This window comes from Crocuta crocuta, unplaced genomic scaffold, assembly GCF_008692635.1.
Source record: "Crocuta crocuta isolate KB4526 unplaced genomic scaffold, BGI_CrCroc_1.0 scaffold233, whole genome shotgun sequence".
NCBI classification, from domain to species: domain Eukaryota; kingdom Metazoa; phylum Chordata; class Mammalia; order Carnivora; family Hyaenidae; genus Crocuta; species Crocuta crocuta.
The window spans coordinates 2,390,530-2,411,523 of NW_027529526.1; the positions used below are offsets into that span (position 1 = coordinate 2,390,530).

General features: G+C 46.4%; 1 protein-coding gene across 7 annotated transcripts in view; it reads left to right on the plus strand.

Annotated features, from left to right (window-relative positions):
* The window catches only part of SERGEF (secretion regulating guanine nucleotide exchange factor), a 221,225-nt gene that overhangs the window by 19,188 nt on the left and 181,043 nt on the right, over positions 1-20,994 (plus strand). For 5 of the 7 annotated variants that reach the window (XR_013334364.1, XR_013334366.1, XR_013334365.1 and 2 more), the window contains 2 exons: positions 8-70; positions 4,478-4,636. Coding sequence is in view for 4 of the 7 variants with exons in the window: in XM_077761115.1 (XP_077617241.1) it covers positions 8-70; positions 4,478-4,636 (222 nt within the window). In the remaining 3 variants the exon portion in view is untranslated. The remainder of the gene's footprint in view (positions 1-7; positions 71-4,477; positions 4,637-20,994) is intronic. The other 2 variants (XM_077761116.1, XM_077761117.1) reach the window with 2 other exon arrangements.

The window sequence follows — 20,994 nt, forward strand, 5'->3', positions numbered from 1 at the left end:
TTTGTAGGCCTGGAGAATTCTAAAGCAACCTGTGTTCTTGCTGGCTCAGACCACTCAGCTTCACTGACGGGTTGGTACCAGCTCTCTTAGTTTAATACTCCATTCAGAGTTTTGCATGTTACTGCCTCACATGGTGGATGTTGGACAGAGGGAGGAGCTGAGTCAGATTTCTGCTGCCCCCACTGGTCTTGTCTTAGGAAGTTACTTTACCTTCTGAGGCTGTTGCCTTATCTATCAAATACTCTGGGCAGTTTTGAGAAGTAAAGATGAAAATACATGTAAGGCGTCCACATGAAGGAAACACAAGCTCACTTCTTTTCCTCTCAACTATACAGCAGGGATAAGAATATCTTCCTCTGAGGGTAATTGTGATTGCCAAATCACACAGCCAGTAGTTTATGTATCACATTGTTATCTTATCCATCAGATCCATTTTGGTGTCTAATTCAACTGTGCATTCTCTCTAGCTGTTTGCTCTCAGATTAACCTGTTTTATCCACCTCTCTCTTCTAGCCTATTTATCTACCTCTCTGCTCTGTCTGTATTCATCTACTCTTTATTTATCTACTCATCTCCATTTTTATTTACCTTTCATCTTTGTATCTTTCTATCTAATCTATGTGTGTGTTATCTTTCTAAATCGAGTTATGCACATATATCTCTAATTTATTTTGTATTTTTATGTATTTTTCTAATCTATTTTGTATTTTTATGTGTTTCTACAATCTGTTCCATCTCTTTGATCCCGCCATCTCTCTGTCTAATCTGTTTTTCTCTCTCACATTATATCTTTTCTTTTTGACTCTGCATCCTTCCATCCGTTTGACACACCCCCACAAATATGGTACAGACTTTCCATTGGTGATGCAGCATTTTTTTGGAAGTGAAGGTGACCTCTTCCAAAGGTTTTCTTTCAAAGCCAAGATTGCCCTGATCCCTACCAGTAGACTGAGACACGAGGTCTGTGAGATTTGTTTTGTTAAGACCTCTCACGTGAAGCTGGATGCAGGGTATTTTTTAAGCAAAGGGGAATGACTTTCATATATAGTATTTTCAGTGTTCTATGTGGAAATTAGGGTGTGTACATAGTATGTGTAAATTAACGGTGACATGCATTCTTTGACATCAAACTTGTAATGTAGTCCAACTGAGAAGCTGCTACTGTTTCCAGGATACAAGAACCATAGTGTGAGAGTTTAAATACACTGCAAGTTCTACACTAGAGACGACTTGTTATTTAACAAATTCAAAATAACCAGCTAACAAAAGAAACATCTACTTTTAGCCTATGTCTCCTATTTGGTAGACTTACGTATATGTTAAAAGTGTTGAGTTGAAGTGGATGCCAACTATAAAGGACTCCCCTGGGCATCTGGCCCCACCTCTATAGAGGAAGGGCTGTGGCTCCTGGGGTGAGAAGGGACTAGTTCATGGCCAGTGAGGGTTGAGGAAGGTTGGATTTTTTTTTTCCCTTCCCTTCCCTTCCCTTCCCTTCCCTTCCCTTCCCTTCCCTTCCCTTCCCTCCCCTTCCATGTTTATTTATTTATTTTGAGAGAGACAGAGGGCATGAGTGGGATAGGGGCAGAGAGAGAAGGAGAGAGAGAGTCCTAAGCAGGCTCCACACTGTCCGTATAGAGCCCAATGTGGGACTCCATCCCATGAACCGAGAGATCATGACTTGAGCTGAAATCAAGAGTCGGACACTCCACTGACTGAGTCACCCAGGAGTCCCAGGAAGGCTTTCTTTTCTGAGAATAAGAGTATACTAAGAGATGTTTCTAATCTGTCCTAATTAGAAATGGTCAGCATTATGTAAACTTAGAGATTCTCTAATTGCTAGCTAACAGTTTCTTTGAAAATCTTGTAATTAGTGAAGTTATTTATTATTTCATATGTGGAACACTTTTATTATGGTGTTTTTAAAACAGATGCTGAATTTTTATTTTATTGAGATATAATTCATATATAAAATTTTTCCCTTTAAAGTGTATAATTTAGTGATTTTTAGGATGTTCAGAAAGGAAATTGGTTTTTGATATTTTAAAAGTGGGTTAAAAATTGTCAAGATTAATAACCCTCCTTCCTGGTCTAGTTCAAGCTGTTACACATTGGATTTTGCTCATTGCTCTTTAGACCTTTCCTCTGGAGTTGTGGTGAATTATATAACTATTTGGCATTGCAGCAGAATTTAATTTTGCCTGCTGATGCAACAGTGTAATGATCCGCGTGTGGAAGACAGTTTGTCTTTGCAAAAAAGCTGGGTTAGACTTACTAAGATAAATGAAGGCTTATTACAGACACCGGCTCACTGTCAGTGGCATCTTGGTAGCTAACTGGTCCATTAAATGGGTTGAGACTTTGCCGAGGAGGTCCTCCTAAGGGACCTTCATGCTTTATATACTCTGGTGAAGTCCAGGGAGGTTGCCCTCTCTCAGGATATGAAATAGACCAAGTTCACATTATAGAACTGCAGAATGTCAGTGTTGCAAGGTCATCTGGGCGACAAAATGGCTCCACTGATTTACAGTCCCTCATTTCAGACCTGATGAAACAGAGGCCCAGAATGTGAATGATGCGCCCAGTATCAACGAGCCATTGAGGGGCGTCTGGGTGGCTCAGTGGTTTAAGTGTCTTGGTTTTCAGCTCAGGTCATGATCTTACAGTTCGTAGGTTCAAGCCCTGCAATGGGCTCTACGCTGACAGTGCAGAGCTTGCTTGGGATTCTCTCTTTCCCTCTCTCTCTGCCTCTCCCCCACTCATTCTCTCTGTCTCTCTCTCAAAATAAGTAGATAAACTTAAAAAAAAAAAGTGATTGAATAGCAGCTCTGGAACTTGAACCCGGCATCTTGGTCTGATATCCTTTAGTGATACTGTTTGGCTTTCTACCAGACTGCCCTATGGCAGGCAGTACTGGAAAGCTTTTTTGGGACGTCACAAAATGCAGTGGAAGCAGAGGCTCCTTATGAACCGTGTGATCTTGAAAGTCACTTAACATCTCCAAGCCTTGATTAATTTATCTTCTAGAAGAATGCTGTCTGCTATAATGTGTGCCACATTTCAAAAAGTAAAAAGCAGGTAAATTAATTTTAGTTACTTATTTTACTTAACCCAGTATATCCATAATATCATTTCAACCAGTAATCAATATGAATTTTATTAAGGAACTACATTCTTTATTTTAATGTTTATTATTTATTTATTTTGCGAGGGAGAGAGAGAGCATGAGAGAGTATGTGTGAGAGAAAGCTAGTGGAAGAGGGGCAGAGAGAGAATACCAAGTAGGCCCTGCACTGTCAGCGCAGAGCTTGATTCGGGGCTCGATCTCACAAACTGTGAGATCATAACCTGAGCTGAAATCAAGAGTCAGATGCTTAACCCGCTGAGCCACCCAGGCGCCCCCTGTCCTTTTTTTTTTTTTTTTTTTTTTGGTGCTAAGTCTTTGCAATTTGTTGTACTTTTTTGGTTTTACAACACTTCTCAATTTGGACTGTCCACATTTCACGTGTTCATTAGCTACGTGTGTGTGCTGTGTGCTATAGAGTACAGTGTAGAAACTTAGAATGTTAGGGTCAGTTGCAAAAGCTCTTAGAGGCCATTCAAAGAGTCACCGAGTATAGGCTCATGGGCCAAATTGTGTAGCGTATGGCTCCATTTGGTGTGGCTTCCAGTTAAAAATGTTTTAGAATGTGAATGCCTTGTTGACTAGCCTGTGGTCCTCCAGCGTACCGGTGTCATCCACAAATCCCTCTTGGGGCTGGTATCATCGGTTATGCTGTCTGCCCTTCTCGGCCAATGGCCCTCCCCTCTGAGTTTCAGCTGGTGAAACTAAGGCTTAGGAAGTGATCTGTCCAAGGTCAATAGCTAGTTAACAGGTCCAGGAATAGAAGCCAGAGTCACTTGACTCTGAATTTGCCCTCTTTCTGTTAATTCTCATTGTCAGTCAGTCACATTGCTGCTTATACCTAAGGAAGACTAGGAGGTTCCAGTCAGCAGCATTGTTTTCTGCTGGGCAAGGCGTGTAGAGAAGTTCTCCCAGATCTGAAAAGTTTAACCGTAAATAATGTATCTTTTAACGTGTTATGTTAAAAAGTTAATATATATTTTTCCTAATCAAAGGTAAAAGAAGCATACATTTAAAAAAAATATAGAAAGTGGAGAATCATGTTTTTCTTATGGTAGATCTTCAAGAAATATTTGCTGAATGAATTAATGAAAAAAAAAAACTCATACGTTTCTGTTCCTTGACAGACTACTAAGAACATTTGGCCTTGTGTCCTATTTATAGAATTAAAAACAATCTTATACGTTGAAATGCTGTACATGGATTTTGTATCCTGCTTTGCACTACATAACGTTGTAGCATAAGAATAATACAACTTCCTTTAGCCACGTTTTTTTTTTTTCAGATTTGTGTTATTTTCCATCGTTTTGAACTAACGTTCCTTCACCTCTTTTGTTCCCCTTCTGTTTGTTTAAGATGCAGGGGAGCTGTATGTTTGGGGAAGCAACAAGCATGGGCAACTGGCTTCCTTGGCTGCTTTCCTTCCTCTGCCCTGGAAAATAGAAGCACATTGTTTTCAGAACGAAAAGGTCACTTCTGTCTGGAGTGGGTGGACACACCTGGTTGCTCAGACAGGTGAGAGAGCAGCAGAGAATCTGTGGCTGGCAAGAACAGTTTTGGCGGGAGGGGACAGCTGTCTAAACAGCAATGAATGCTCAGGGCTAAGCAGGTGGGTTTTGACAACAAAAAGCTTTAAGGACTGGGATGGGAAAGATCTGGGATCGAGCTCTGCGGACAGCCAGATGCGGAGCTGTTCCTCTCTGGATCAAAGGGCTTCACCCAAAAAGGCAGGGCTAGGTGAGATAGCCCCTTTCTCACCCTACAAATCCTCAAGGTTTAGAGCAGGAACCTGTTGCAGCAAACATCACCCAGAAATCTGTCCAGATTGTTGGGGGAGGTGGAGAGTCTTTGCCTTGTCATAGGTGAAGACCAGACTTCATTTGCATTTCCCCCTGAGTCTAAATTTTTTTTTTACATTTATTTATTTTTGAGGGACAAGGTGAGAGAGTGTGAGCAGGGGAGGGGCAGAGAGAGGGGGAGACACAGAATCCAAAGCAGGCTCCAGGCTCTGAGTTGTCGGCACAGAGCCAGGCACGGGGCTCAAACCCACGAACTGTGAGATCATGACCTGAGCTGAAGTCGGACACTTAACCGACTGAGCCACCCAGGCGCCCCGCCTGAATCTAAATTAAAGGTTTCAGAAACGTAAGGATTGGTATTTCAAGATTGAGGCTGGAGTGTTATTTTGAATTATGGCTGGCATGATGTTTTGATTTAATTTCCATTGACCCAACAAACCACTGATTTGGACATCCTGTGTATTCCCTCAGCTGTTCCCTTATGGTGCCTTACCATCCAGCTGTTGGCATCTTTGTCTTCATTTCTAGAGTCTTCATTTCTTCCTTGTCTTCTCCGTAGGGCGGTTCTCCATATTGCTGGCTTTGTTCTCTGGGGTTGTTGTTTTGTGACCTCTCTTCTTCCCTGCCTTCCTGCAGCTCCTGCTGACTTCGGTGGGGTTCCTCAGACAGGCAGTTTGTGATTCTCAAGACCTATTGTCATGTCAAAGCCTCCTGTGCTTCACGGGGACTCAGGAGTTCCTTTGCCTGCCTTTGGCCTGCTTGTTAGAGACACGCGGACCTCTAGGTTCCCAAATATCTACCTAGTGACTGCTGGTGACTGCAGTGCTTTCTGGTTATTGTAGGTGTCCAGGTCAGCTTCAGTCATCCTGGGGAAGTCCCACATACTACACATGTGAACACACGTACACTTGTGAGTGTTCATATCGATGATGCTTTTAATTGGTCTTTTAAAAAATGTTATGACCATTTTGGAGCAGAGGCCTATATGACAAAGGTGTAAAATAAACTTTCCATATCGACCACTTCAGAGGATGCTCTAAAAGAGAAAAATCATGACTTTCCTCAAAGAGGTTCAGACTGCTTGAAGACTGGGACTGTCTACACAAATTTTTCTTTCTTTTTAAAAATTATTATTATTATTATTATTTTAAATTTTTTAAATGTTCATTTAGTTTTGAGAGAGCGTGTGCATGCGAGAGAGAGTGCAAGCTGGGGACGGGGGGAGACAGGGAGTCACAGAATCTGAAGCAGGCTCCAGGCTTCGAGCTGTCAGCACAGAGCCCAACACGGGGCTCGAACTCATGAACCCTGAGATCATGACCTGAGCTGAAGTCAGATGCTTAACCGACTGAGCCACCCAGGCGTCCCTACACAAAGTTTTCTTAAGGAGATTCATTGAACATAGTAGTTGTTTATTTGTATAATTGTTAATATTTGCCTTTTACCCCGGACACTGAGCTGTGTGAGGGAAGCAGCGTTATTAGTCTTGTTCACTTTCTAGTATCTTCACTTTCTAGTTAAAAGAGAGTAAATATTCAAATGCATATGAGTCAGGGTGGACAGCTAGGGTTTCTGACCTCTTTCCTTGGTCTCACTGGTTCTCTTCATATTCATGAGTCCAAATCAGTTATTGTTTATTGGGAGCCTACTGAGCAATGTGGCGAGTGTGGGAGAAACAGGAGAAAAGACCTGGGCTATACTCTCCCTAAAATGTGTAGGCCTAAGTCTAAGAATATAGACTTGGAAGACTTTACCATCCAGCCGTCGGTCCATCATACAAACGGTGAGGATCTGTTTGTGTACCATACCTTGTAGTAGATCTAAATCCTGCCCTCAAGGAGCCCCCCTGTCCATTAGGGGAGACAGACCTGTTTTCCAGTTTTGGTACATTGTGGTAGGAGATACGCAGCAATAGGCTAAGTACAACGTGCAGAAGTGGCATAGAAGGTAGCAGTAGTGTGAGTAATTGGGTGTTAACAGGTGGCTGTTTCATGCTTAGTCAGTCTTCAAAGAACTACAGTGCAATAAAATACACTTACTACCAAATGGCAGTGAGTTTGGTCGAGTCTGTCAGTAAACGCTTTATGTTTTATGTATTTTCAAATGTGTATTTATTTTTAAGATAGAGAGAGACAGAGTGTGAGTGGGGAAGGGGCAGAAAGAGAGGGAGAGACAGAATCTGAAGCATGTTCCAGACTCTGAGCTGTCAGCACAGAGCCCGATGAAGGGGCTGGAACTCACGAACTGTGAGATCACGACCTGAGTCAAAGTCAGACACTTAACCGACTGAGCCCCTCAGGGGCCCTGTCAGTAAACCCTTTAACTAGTTAGGTAGCTGACCAACGAAAGATAGAGAGATGCTGCTTCTTGGGTGCTAGCTTTGTAGCATTGTAACTGGTACTGATTTCTGCGTCTGGGCCAAAGCCCAGGGCTCAGGGTGGGAGGTTGGAACCCAGTGCCCTAACACTGTCTGAGTCACCCCAGCTACTCTGGGGCTCAGCTTCACAGCTCCACCTCCACTTGACAGCAAGATTTTTTGCTAATGTTTCAGCTGTTTAATTACCTTGTTAATTCAGATCTCCTGTTTACGCACTCTGTCACTTTCCCTTTAGTCCAGAATGGTCGTAAGCTGGGATGACTGAGTGTCCTGGCCCTTGTTCTGAATTTGGGTAAGTGGGAGTCTCCTGCTTTTTGATTCACTAATTTTGCACTCCTTCTAGCAGCAGTAGAAGCTTTTGCCCTGGCCCAGTGTCGTTGAGAAGAAACACCCAGGGCTCCCAGTTTAATCAAACTCAACTGCTCATATTAATGGGAACAAGATTTGCTCACAGGGTCAGAAGCAGCTCATTAGTGGAACAAGGAGTTACTTGACTCTAGTTGTTTGTACAAGCTCCAGCAGTGAATTGCTCCTGGGACCTGCTGGCAGACCACATCGGCACATAGGCTGCTCTCGGTCTCATTCTGGAAGGGCATTGGTTGCGTGATCCTGATGAAAAGAAGGATTTATGCACACTGGCCATATATCTGCCCAGGGATGGGATGGGGTGGGTTAGGATGACAGAAAGGGGAGTGGACTCTGCTTTTCATCAGCTGCCTGGTCCCTAGACCAGTGATTCTCAGCCGTAGGCGATTTTGTGCCCCAGGGAGTGCTTGTAATATCTGGAGACATATTTGGTTGTCACACTGGGGGGTGCTACTGGCCTCTAGTTGGTAGAGGCCAGGGATGCTGCTGGACACCCTGCAGTGCAAGGGCAGGGCTCTACAACAAGGGAACACCTAGCCCCAAATGTTAGTGTCGCCAGGATTGGGACCGGTGGCCCAGGACTCACACAGATCCCCGGTGGCAGGTGCTTAGGTAGGGCAGTTCACATGCTACCAGGATAACTTCAGAGATCGTCTGTATGGGAATCTGGGGTGCAGTCTCTGCCCTTCCCCTTCAGGAGACTGGTGCCTGCCTGCAGTGTTTGCGATGGAAAAATACTTTTCTCTGTTAGTCAGAGGCACTTGGAAAGAGTCCAAGAGAACCTGTTCTAATCTGGGAAAGTTGGCAAGGATACCTGTGTCTCAGGCTGGAGGAGCTGCATTCTAGAAACCTTTCCTAAGCTGCTTAATGTCCCTGATCATTGTTCTCAGGAACTTCGTAGGACTCCTGGGTGTCTTTATCCAGCCTCAGTGACCTGCAGCTGTCTCATCTGAGAGTCATGATTCCCTGGCTCGAGATGCTTCCAGTAAGATTTGGGTGGTGGGTCTGGGTACCTTCCTAACTTAGCGACCTTCACCTTTCCAGGCCTCAATTTCCTCATCTCTAATGTAGTATATTAAAACTTGCCTGCATTCTACATGGGGCTGCCGTGAGGTTCAAATGAATGAATCTGTGTGAAAGATCCCAACTAACCGTATACTGTTGTATACACCTAAGTAAGTGAGGGGCACCTGAAGCTGGGATCTGTGAGTATATTAAGGAGTAAGCGGGGCACCTGGGTGGCTCAGTCGGTTAAGCCTCCAACTTCGGCTCAGGTCATGATCTCACAGCTTGTGGGTTTGAGCCCCGCGTCGGGCTCTGTGCTGATAGCTCGGAGCCTGGAGCCTGTTTCAGATTCTGGGTCTCCCTCTCTCTCTCTGCCCCTTCCCCACTTGCACTCTGTCTCTCGAAAATAAATAAACATTAAAAAAAATTTTAAAAAAAGGAGTAAGCAAGACTTTTAGAAAGACTTCCATGTCAACCGAGACTGCAGAGCTTGAGACATGCCAGCTTTCCCTAGGGCTCATGCACTGTCCAGAGAGGCGAGCTCAGTGCCCATCTCTGAGAGGGAAAGGTTCCTCAAGTCTTTCACTTTCAGGTAGCTGGCAAGTGGCTCTTTCATTAGGAAGATCTTTGTGGCCATACAGGTAGTTTGTGGGGAAAATCTCTGATCACACTATCACTCCTTCATGCTACTCATCCCAATTTGTAATCGTATATATCCATCTGTATTCCTGTTTAATGCTTAGACAGTCCGTCCTGTGAGAGCCATGTCTGTGTTGCTTGTGGCTGGGTCCCCAGCACCTGGCACAAGCCTGGCACATAGCAGATGGTTAGTAACTACATTGCTGAACGAGTGAATAAGTGGCAAGGTAGAAAGCAAGGTGGGCTCTGAAGTCAGAGAGGCCTAGGTTTCTGAATCTCAGCTTTGCCCCCTTCCTGAGTGCGTGGCTGTGGGCAGCCCCCCTCCCTCCACCTTTGTGGCGACCACCGTAGGCCAAGCCCCTGAAACCTCTTGCCTGGGTCCTGCAGGGGCCTCTGACATCCTTGGCCTCCTACACTCACTCCCTTCCCTCCAATCTGTTCTCTATACCTCCGTTGGAAGGTCTTTACCAACCCATTGCTTCACATTCCAGTGGCTTACCGATGTTCTTAGGATGAAAACACACTCCTTAGTGGTCCCATGAGACCCCATGTGGTCTGGCCTCTGCCTGCCTCACTAGCCCTGTGTCATACCATGCCAGCTCTGGCTACCCAGCCAGGCTCCACTCTGGCTTTTACCTGGTATCTTGAATGCATCATGTATTTTCCACCATAGTGCCTTTGTACCTCATGTTCCCTCTATTTGGCACACTTATCCCTACACACTTTCTTCATTTTGACTTAGTTACATCCTTTTTTTCTCAGACCTCAGCTTGGTCATTTCCTCCCTGGGGAGGCCTTCCCTTGCTGTCCCTGACTCCTCACTTTTCCCTTTTATCTGTCTCCTAGTGCTACAACCTCTCCTTTGTGTTGTTTTTTTGTAGGCTCCTCCTCCCACTAGACTGTGAGCTCTATAAAGGCAAGAACTACATTGGTTTCGCTCAGCATTATATCCCCAGTGCTTGGCAAAGTCCTTGGCACATATGAGTTTAGTACTCAGTCAGTGTTGGAGAGATGAATGAATGAGCTTATTTTCTCATTAGGAAATGGGGAAATATTGTTGACCTTGTGTGAGGATTAAATGAGATGATGTCTTAAATCTCCGAGCATCCATGAGAACTGAGCTCATGTGTCGGTTCAGTACACATGTTTCCTCTGCTCTTGGAATCTCGGGGGCTCTCTGGAGGTCATGTGCCCCATACCTTCCCCTTCCGGCAGAAGTCTCTGTGGGGCTGATTTGGATGTCTCTGGACAGGTAACAGGTTGATTCAGAACTCTCCTGGAAAGTGCAGAAAGATCGATGCTTACAAATGCTAAGTGCTGGTTGCCCGGTGATTTATTAGAATCTCAAGGGGAATGATTTACACTAGATCCAGACCTTAATGTGGGCTTGGTCAGAGTGTCTAGAATCCGGTTGCTTCTGGCATGCTGGAAGCTTTCCCGGAGCCACGCAGTATCCCAAAGTAGCCCTGTGGTCTCACAAAGGCTGTGGGTTGAAAAAGTGAGCCCACATACAATTCTTGACATTCTTCCCTTGCTTCAGTTTCACCAAAGAAAGTCCTAGAGACTTGGAAGTTTTAGAGACTCAGAGATGGAAGAAGACGTCTCTTCACCTTGCAGATGAAAACTGAAAGAAGAGAGAAGGTGACTTTATGGCAGCATTTAAGCTGGAAACCTGATTCTACTTTGCATTGAAAAACTTTCCCCCCTCCTATCACAGTGCTCCTGGTTCTCAGTTATATCCTTTTAATCGAGATATATGTTATTCTTTTGTTTCTTTGAAGTGGGAAATTGCAGTGTCCATGTGGAAGGGACCAACTCTTAGCCACTCTCCTTTCTTCAAGTGTCACTGACCAAGAAATATTTTATTGTATTTGAGGTCTAAGCATTAGTGAAATCCAAGCCTAGCCATTGATTCACACTATTTTTTTTTTTTTTGAGTTTATAAATATATCTAATGCTGATTTTTCTGTTTTGGGGCCAAGATCCTTTCTAGAATAGGGTGGCAGTGTATATTACTCCATCTTCTTTGGGACCATGTATTGTGAAACCTCAACCGAGCTCAGGGAGATTCTGACCTCATGGGCTCTATTTAAAGCAGATGCTTTGGAATTCATGATGTTTGTGCTTTAGAACTCTGAAAATACAATGGTTGAAAGTCAAACCGAGCCCAAAGGACTATTTTGAAATGAATAGTTTTTGCTTTTTATTAAAGTCATTGGTTTTTATCCTAGAATCCTTAGAATGTCAGGAACAGATAGGAAATTAGAGCTCATCTGGCCCAACTCCTTCAACTTAGAGATAGGCAAACTGAGGACTGATGAGGGGGAGTGAGTGAAGGAGGTAGGGCAGAACTCAAGTCTCAAAGTTCTCGGTCCAGTGCTCTTTCCATGTTGTCATATTCTCTCCAGAGATGAGGAGATGGCTATGGCTTTACTAATCAACCCAGGGACCCGAACCAGGGTTAGTAGTGCCTTCTGTACATTAAGTTCCCTTTCAAGAAAATGAATTCTTACCTGAAATGTGTAGCCTTGGATCCCCTTAACAGATTTGTGTGTGGAGCAGAAACTAGGAGATGGTGCCCAGGACCAAGGGTCAGGAGGCTACTCCAGGATCCATAATGCATTTCTGCTTAGGATAAGACAACAGCAATCATAGTTCTTTTTTTTCTTTCTTTCTTTTTTTTTTGAGAGAGAGGGCAAGAATGAGTGATAGACACAGAAAGAGAGAGAGAGAGAATTCCATGAGGGGCAGAGAGAGAGAGAAGTGGGGCTCACCCGGAGCTCATGTTTTACCTGAAGCGGGGCTCGTGCTCACCTGAAGGGGGCTTGTGCTCACCCAAAGTGGGGCATGAGCTCACCCAACGTGGGGCTCAAACTCATGAACTGTGGGATCATGACCTGAGCTGAAGTCACAAGCCTAATGACTGAGCCACCCAGGTGCCCAGTCAGAGTTCCTATGGACCACTTTTATCATTATAAAGCACTTTTGTATACATTTTCTCATGTGAAGTGGCAACATGGGTGTTCTCCATGTGTCATAGACAAGTCCCTAATTGCTTAGCTGCCTTTCCCTGGTCTACTAGACTGGCAGAGCTAAAACTTGAACCTGATCATTCGTCCCTAAGCCTGCTATTCTGATTCCAAGTATGTGTCTCAGGATGCTCTCACTCATTAACTAAACTTCTTTTACTCTTCAAAGGAGCTTCTTTCTCCAATTTTTGGTTCTTTCAAACAATAAAGAAGGAAATTCTTAGTTATCCTTGATCCTTCAGCAGTTATTTGTGGAATGCTTGCCAATGTGTATTTAGCACTATCCTCCAGAGGTACCTGAGTAGCTTAGTCGGTCTGACTCTGGGTTTCAGCTCAGGTCATGAACTCGAAGTTTGTGGGTTCGAGCCCTCCACCAGGCTCCATGCTGGCAGTGCGGACCCTGCTTGGGATTCTCTTTCTCTTTTTCTGCCCCTCCCCAGTTCTCTCTTTCTCAAAGTAAATAAGTAAACTTAAAAAAAATGTTTAGCACTATGTCATGGAATAAAAGAGAATATAAAACTACTTCAGGAAGCTTGTGGTTGGATGAACAAATGAAATACTTAGTAAAAAGAGTATGGCAAAGAGTCAGAAAAGTGGCCCAGACACTGGAGGCTCTAGGGTTTCAAAGGAAGGAGAGGTCAGTATGGGGGAGGGTGGTCAGGGAAGGGTGTGCAACCCTTTGGGAAAGTCACATTTTAACGGGTGGAGAGTTTGGGACTCAGTTCTTTTGCTTTCTTTTTGTCCTCTGGCTAGACACAACACTCTCTGGTCCCTTTCCTCCTGTCTAGGCAATAGGAATTTGTGGACATAGTGATCTCTAAGGACCATTCTGGCTCTGAAATTCTATCCTGTATTAAAATAAAACTGGCCTAAGGAAATAATTATGGAAGTGTTGGAAGATTAAGTATAATGCCACTCATTGCAGCCCGATTTATAATGCCAACAAATGTGTGGACACAAGAGGGATTGTAGGGGGATCAGTTAAAATAAATTATGATACAACCATATGTTAGAACAGATAGCTGTTAAATAGAATGTTTTAGAAGGATATTTAATGACAGAAGGATATGCCCATAATATAGTAAGTGAAGAGTAGATTACAATAAGTTACTACATTATAACTTCTAATTTTTTTTACAAGAATGTTTGCATTGGAAAGACTAGAAGGAAACACACCAGAATTTTATCTTTGATGGTGATATTATATGAGGCTTTTATTTTCTTTTATATTTTTATGCTAAATAGTTTGCAGTCTGCTTATATCTCCCATAAATGTTAAGATTAAGGAATAAAACTTATTGCCCTCTGTGCACGGAACTAGCCCCTTCACCGCCCATTCTTGGGTGCGTGTCCTTGACAAGTCACTTCCATGGGCTTCACTTGCGAGGCGTGGAGGTGAAGCAAGAGAGTGTAGAAGGAGGCAGGAAGGCAGAGATCTATTTTTGGCTTAGTCATGAGTCAGCTTTGTGACCTTGGACAAGTCCCTTCTGAACATCCCTGAACCTTGGTTTCCTCATCTGAAGAAGGAAGTTGGAGGTCACAGAAGATCCTTTGAGCTCCCGGATACGCTTGTTCCGAGAGATGGGAATTTCCCCACTGTCATGGAATTGGCTCAAGGCCTTATTGGTTCCTGGTGTCTTTGCTTTCTTTGCTGCTCCTCTGCACTGGTTGCAAGCTGATTTTTCCTGTTCTGAGTTCAGGGTGGGATCGAATAGACTTTGTTAATAGGGCTTGGAGCTGAGAGCGTGTGGTGAGAGCATTACACCACTAGAGGGAAGCATTGTTTGATTGCTTCCCCTTCCCCACTGTGCTATCTGCTCTTCAGGTGAATTGCCTTGATTTGCCCTGATTTGGTTTCAAATTCTAGAATTTTAGTATTTAAAGGACTCTGAAGATCATCTGGTAGAACCCCTGCTGTGCTGTAGTTATGATATAATAGAGGCCAGAAAAGGCAAGTGACCTGTTTAAAGTCACACAGTATGTTTTTTTCAGGGTCTGCACTACAGCATTTAAGAGAAGGCTGCAGACAGAGCCAAGAGTGTGGTCATGTGAATCCAAAAAACGTAGACAGTTCCCATGACTGTGCAGGAACCTGAGAGATCTGCCTGGATATACTTTACCGAGCTGCTCTGGCCGTATGTTAGAGGCCTGGAGATAGAGAAGAAAAGATACAACTCTATGCTGAGGAGCTCATGTCTGATGGGAGAAGCACATGAGGACACATGGTGCTGCCCCAGGGAGTCTTCCTTGTCTTCTGGTTTCTGCCTTGATTGGGATCTGTGCTGTGGAAGTGACTTGGAGGCTGGCTTAGGGGAGGCCTGCAGGTGTCTTCATGAATGATGCCCTCCAGGGTTAGGAGATAGATGCCCCGGTCCCTCCAGTTTGTTATTTCCAATGCATCATCTCAAGCACTGCTGTTCCCATGTCCCTTGTTACCATTTCTTGAGGTTTGCAAGGAATGCTGACAGTTTGTCTCCCACCTTTGAAAGGCTTTGTTTCCTTGGCCCTGGGCTGACTTGAGTTTTGGTTTCCAGGGTGCCCAGCACCCCTAAGCATTGTGGTAAAGCGGAATTAAGGGCTGGCCTGGGAGCCAGGCAGCTGTGCAACCTTGGGCAGTTCCTTCCTCTCTCTGGGCCGGGAGGTCAGGTTCTCAGCTTCAGTGGTGTCATCTCTGCTAGAGAGATGAAGTTCTGGTGTTATTTTTGGTTTTTATGTCTGGCAATGAATACCCATTGATCTGTGGTCCATAGAAGTGCAGACTGTGTCCAGCTGAAGCAGAAGCAAGATTTACCCTTTGAAGCGGGATCATTCCAATAAGGGGCTTGCTTGGGCAGCCTGACCAACGCCAAGTGCGGCTGGGCCTACAGGGCCACCAGATGGCAGCAGTGGGCAGGCAGACAGCCTCGGGTGAGGTGAGTAGGGCCAGCATCCAGAGTCAGAATTAGCAAGGTCAGATCTGACCTAGAGGTCACCCAGGCCCTCTTTTTATGGATGGGAGAGCTCAGGCCCAAAGAGAGAAGAGGTTACCTAAGGTCCTGCTGTGAGTTAATACCTGATTGTCTCCTTGCTTGTGAGGAGAACTGAGATTGGTTTGGCCTCTAGCTGGCCGCCCCCCAGGAGCCAGGAGACAAGGGCCTGGGCTCTGGGCCAGTGAGCCAGGGGTGGGAAGGGAAGAGGACAGCAGTGAAGTGTCTGCCTTGATCTTGGTTTCTTTAAGCGTCTGGTCCTAATGATTTTCATCCTTGCATATGCAGTCAGGGTAATGTCTCTTGTCTTTTCTGCTCCTGCCTGTCTGCCGAGTTCTCCTCCAGACCAGGGTCCTTCCATCAGGCTGTTCTATGATGGGATCTTCCTCAAGGGTCATCTCACAGCCTCCAAGGGGGTCAGAGTAGGGCAGGAAACCAATATGTACTAGGTGCTCTGCTGGGTACTGCCATGTACTCCTCATAACTCTGTGAGGTAGGCTTCCCTTCCCTTGCATTGCAGGTGAGGAAATCGAGGCTCAGAGAGGCTGAGTGGCTTGTCCAAAGTAACACAGCTAGTTGAGCAAAGCAGACACTTCAACCAAGCTCTGTTTGACGTCAAAGGTCATATTCATTTCAGTGCATCATGCTGCCTTCTTTCAAAGTGTGCTGGAAATGTGACCGGTGACTCAAGCTTCAGAGCAGGGAGGAGCAGATACTGTTCTCTCTTCCCGGGAGTAGGAGAGCTATGGTGGTGGGCCGCTGGGGAGGAGGCCATAGAAGCAGCGAAAGGCAGGCCGTCAAGGGCAGGTTTGGGTGGAGGCTGAGGGGAGGCCGAGTCTCTGTGCCTGGGCTCCAGCAGCTGCCTCTGCCAAGAGTGCTCACCTCTGGTCCCCAGGAAGCTATTGCCACACTTGGGCACTTTCTGGCCACCGTCACCTCACATGGTGGCCCACCCTGTGCCCCCATCAAAAATAGCCACCACCATGCTCTCAGCACACTCCTCTCACTGCCCTGCCCTAGTTTTCATGACAGCAGTTTTCTCTGCCTGAAACCATGGTATCTTTAGTTGTTTCCTTGTCACTGTCTCCTCAGCAAACGTGACCCTCCTGGCCGAGGGGCTTGTTCTGTTTTATTCACCTCTGGGTCTCTCCTGGCGTAGAGAAGAGGCTTGGTGAGCGTGAATCGCAGGGAATAGCTGCAGCTTTGGGATGTGGAAGCTGTGTCATTTCAGTGGCTGTGCTTGGGAGACCTGACCTGGGGCCCCCTCCCCTTCCTGCCTTCTTGGAGGGGCCCAGGGTAGAGAGCCTCAACTCCCTGAGGCTGATGTGATGCCCAGTGCCCTAGGGTCATAGGGCCTGCTTTGAGCCTGCGTGTCTGCGAGGCCTTGCCTTTGGTCCTTGGTTTCCCTTTCTGTCCACAGTGGGTGGAGACACCAGTCATGCTGCGAGCTCACCAGATGGTTCTGGGAAGGGCCCAGAGGTCCCAGGCAGAGGGCTCGGTTTCATTCAAGGAATCCTTCTCCTCTTTCCTGGTGGGGACTGATTTGTTCCAGGAGCTCTAAAAGTGAGCATGCTTAAGTGGCTGGCCTGCAATTTCACCATCATTTTTAGGTTCTCGACAGAGGGCACTGTGCTTGCCCTTTTTCAGGGGACCTTGCCTGTCTCATGGGAGCTTTCAATAATCATAGTGACAGCCAGTGCTTTAAAGTGCTGTCGGATGTGTGCCAAGAGGAAAGTGGCCCATTTTGAGGAATCTTGGGTCAGCTTTTTCCTAATCTGAGAGACTTTTTATTTTAGGAGGAAGCCTAATGTGACCAAAAGAGCCTGAGGAGCCAGGTGCAAGTTCTATTTGGCTGCTTTTTCACTGTGTGATCTTAGGCAAGTCATTTAACCTCTCTGGTCCTGAATTTCCCCATCTGTTAAATGAGATTCATAATTTCTAATTCCTCTGCCTCACAGGGATATATTATGTCATTCGTTCATTCACACACTCCTTCCTTCACTTCTTAACCGTATTCAACAACTGTTGAATAGGCAGAAGCGAGGGGAGGACATTCAATCAGGCAGCAGGAATACTGGAAAAAAGGTATAGACGTGGGAGGTGCCCTTTGGCATCGTTTGCGTAGCTTGGGGCCAGGTAGAAGCAGAAGGGACTGGAATCGTTTAAGTATAGTAGGCATGGGTCCTTATTCAGGTTTTATCTGTGAGCCGTGGAAGGAGAAGCTGAGATTTCTGTGGGGGAGTGGTGACAAATAGGGACAGTGAAGGAAAGGCCCCTCTGCTGCAGCCTCATGCTTGCTTTGTGCTTCAGGTCTCATCTCTGTGGCTGATTCCTAGGTGCTTTGGATTGTCAGAGTGGGGGGCCCTCTCCCCCACGAGCTAGGTGACTGTTGTAATGCACAGGATTGGTGGGGACTGGAGTTAGCTGGCTTATTGGTCTAACCTTCTGGGGAGCCGTCTTGCGCCGCCTGGAAGGTCACTTAGGAAGCCGTCTTGTTGCCTTCAATAAGCATTTTTTAAAGGTCCAAAAATGAGCAGTTCTGGGGCATATCCCAGTCTCCCTGGGGAGATGGGAGTGCGTGGGGAAGGGCTGTTCACATTTACCAGAGGCACACTGTGTGTCAGGTGTTCTGATTTACAGAATCATTTATTTAATCCTTACACAAAGTCTGCTGAGTAAGGCTTGCTCCCATTTCACATGGCAGAAAACTGCAGAGAGGTTAAGAGATGTGGGTTCACCCTACCTGGTCACTTAGCCTTACAGTGCTCAGCATGAAATGGAGGTCAGACAACATCACCTTGTCAACCTGAGGGTGTTGTGAGGATCAGAGAAAATCCTGGATGTGAATGCACCTTGTGAACCGGAAAGTGCTGTGTGCACAGGCAGGGCGAGCGTCAGTCGTCAGACCGCTTGCCAGTGAAATTATTTGAGATTGGCTTGGGTCCTTCCTGCCTGGGCAGATAGAAAGTTCCAACCTTTGGTTTCTCATCTGTGCGCTTTCCTCCAGCCAGCCCCAGAGTCAGTGGCTCCACTAAGCACTTCTCCCTTTTAAGCCCACAGATAGGAAGGGCTGCTCTTTTTTTTTTTTTTAAAAGCAAATTAACCCTGTAGTACAAAATTAACATCAAAGTGAGCTTTTTTGCCATGTTGGTGACAACAGTAATAAGTCATGGAATTTTAATGCTGGAAGGGACCAGCCTCTCCTTATTAGAAATGTGGGAAAACAGGCCCCAGGGAGATGCTTCTACAGCTAATGGATACAGAGCCAGGGTTGGAACCCAGTGGGACCCGTGCCCAGGGCCTCATCACTGCCCCACGTCGCCCCTCTTAAGAGAGACCTCAAGGGCTTCATTGCCTTTATGGAGGAAGAATCCGGCTTAATAAATTTCATTACACCAGCCCCTTTATGTAACCAGGCTGTTTCCGGGTCCTAGCAGATGGTCCATAGTAACAGTGCTTTGCTGATTTGGTTGGAGCTGATCCTATGAAATGAAAAATCCTGTGCAGCAGATGCCTTTCCCAGTCCCTGGCCATGGAAAAGTCAGCCTTTCCAAGGAAGGCACCGTAGCTTTGGTTACTTACTATCTTCGGTGTGGCTGGAGGTGAGTGCCACTGGAGGGAGACTTAAACCATGTCGGGTTTTCACAGAAGGTCACACTGGACACTTAGAGTTTCTTGGCAGGTGGGGCGCTGGTAAAGAGTGTTTCTTCTCGTGCCTGAAGGACAGATGGGAGCAGGGAGCAGAGTGGGAGGGAGATGAGCAGATGTGGAAGAGGAAGGACAGGCTGTCCCACCGTGGATCTGGCCCGGTGGACCTTCACACTTCTGCAGCCGTGCATCTGCAGATGAGCAACTGGGGTATAGACGCAGGGTATGTCACCCACATCAGCCTTGACATAGTCTTTGATCTCAAGCCTCCCCCGACCCCTTACATTGAAATTACCCGGCCTCCAGGTCTCCTGATTATCTTGCCTTCTCTGGTGGGTGCTTGCTCATACTGGGTTCTCCTCAGTGGCCTTCTCTGGTGATGGTAGTTACTGACACTGCTTGACTCAAGCAGCACATCCCCAAGCCTTTGTCTGTGGAGTGGGCGTCACTTCCATGTGTCAGTCCTGACCTTGTCCTGCCGCCCAGTTCTTCCCCTGGAAGGGTCCTCAGACACGGGGGTGGGAGAGTGCTTTACTATTTGTGCGTGCTGCTCTGTTAGGATCCCCACAGGTCTTTCATGCCCACCTGTCACCAAGAGCCCGGGAGAGTTCCCTGAGGGTGGAGTTGGAGGAAATTTGAGAGGCACCAGCTAAAGTCATGTCCCAAGATGTTCTCACTGGTTGAGCACACGCTGTCATCCCAGGATAGGCTCCCTCCCTCTTTGCTCCAGCCCCTGGTGAATTATTTGCCCACTGAAAGATTTGAGACAACCTTTGTCTCCCCTGTTTGAAGATGTTAATCTGGGCCTCTCATTAACCAAAAGCCAGTTTCTCTTTGGAGTGTAAGCAGTGTTTCCGGAGGGTTTTAGGATCTCTTGGGGTTTCAGAGGTGGAGCCCTAGCTTCCTGCATAACCGCTCTGATACCAAGGTGAGCTTTGCAGGATTCACGTCCCAGTTTACAGTTTGTCTGCCGGCCTGTTCCTGCAGGGCCTCGGGCGGTCTGCAGGGGGAGCTGTGTTCCCACAACCAGGAGCTGGGAATTCACTGAGGGACTTAAGTGTTCCTCTCTGCAGGCCAGCGTGCATAGGAACTGCGGCTTTCCTCGGCAAACCAGCCTCTCAGGTCTCATCCCCAGCTCCAGCCTCCAGCTTGGGCATCGTGAGTCATCATCCGCAGCAGAAAACACGGCCTCACCAACAGCTGGGAGCAACGCCTGGCCTTTTTTTCCTTCTTTTTTTGTAACTTCATAGAGATGGAAGCTGCTGATGACCTTTTGTAATGGACAGTGACTGAAGGTGGAGTCCAGGGCTAGGGCAGCAGCTCTAGGTAGGGAGAGGAGGACCCCGAGGAGATGGGGTGGGAATGTGTGTCTTTCGCCCAGCCCTGGGGCCTTCCAGAGAGTCATCCCAGGGAAAAAGGCAGTGAAGGACTGTGTGGGCTTCACCTGTCTCTCTTCGTTTCTGCCAAGGAGCCCAGAAAGACTTAGCTGATGCAGGTAGCCGTGGGGGCTGTGAGACATTACTGGTGCTTTTCCCAGAAGCCGTGGGCAGAATGTAGTAGAAGTCAGGGTAGTCTGGGTTCTAGTCTTGCTTTGCTTCTAACTCACTATTTACCCTTGGGCACGTAAGTCACTTTTCTTCCTGGGCCTCACTTTTCCCAGCCAGAAGTAGATGGGTTAGAGTGCTCTAAAGGTCCCTTCCTTCAGTGAGTGAGTCTGTAATGAATGTAAAGAATTTCGAGCCTTCCTCCCCATGGTTGTCTTGACCATCTGAAACCTGTAGCTACGTCTCCAGATGAATAGTACTCACTGCAGAAGGACATAGGTATGGTTCGTACTCTCTAAGAACTTAGGTCTTCCTCCTTTCCTCTCCTCACAAGGCAGTACAGAGGGAAGCAGGGAAGTGGGATTCTAGTTCTGGCTCTGCCAAAACACCTTGTGTGTTCTTGGGGAAACCATTCCTCTCCTTCAGTCTTATGCTCATTTTCTCTAAAGTCAAGGGAGTAGACTTGTTTCTTGGCTTTGCCTCCCCCCCCTCCCCCCCCC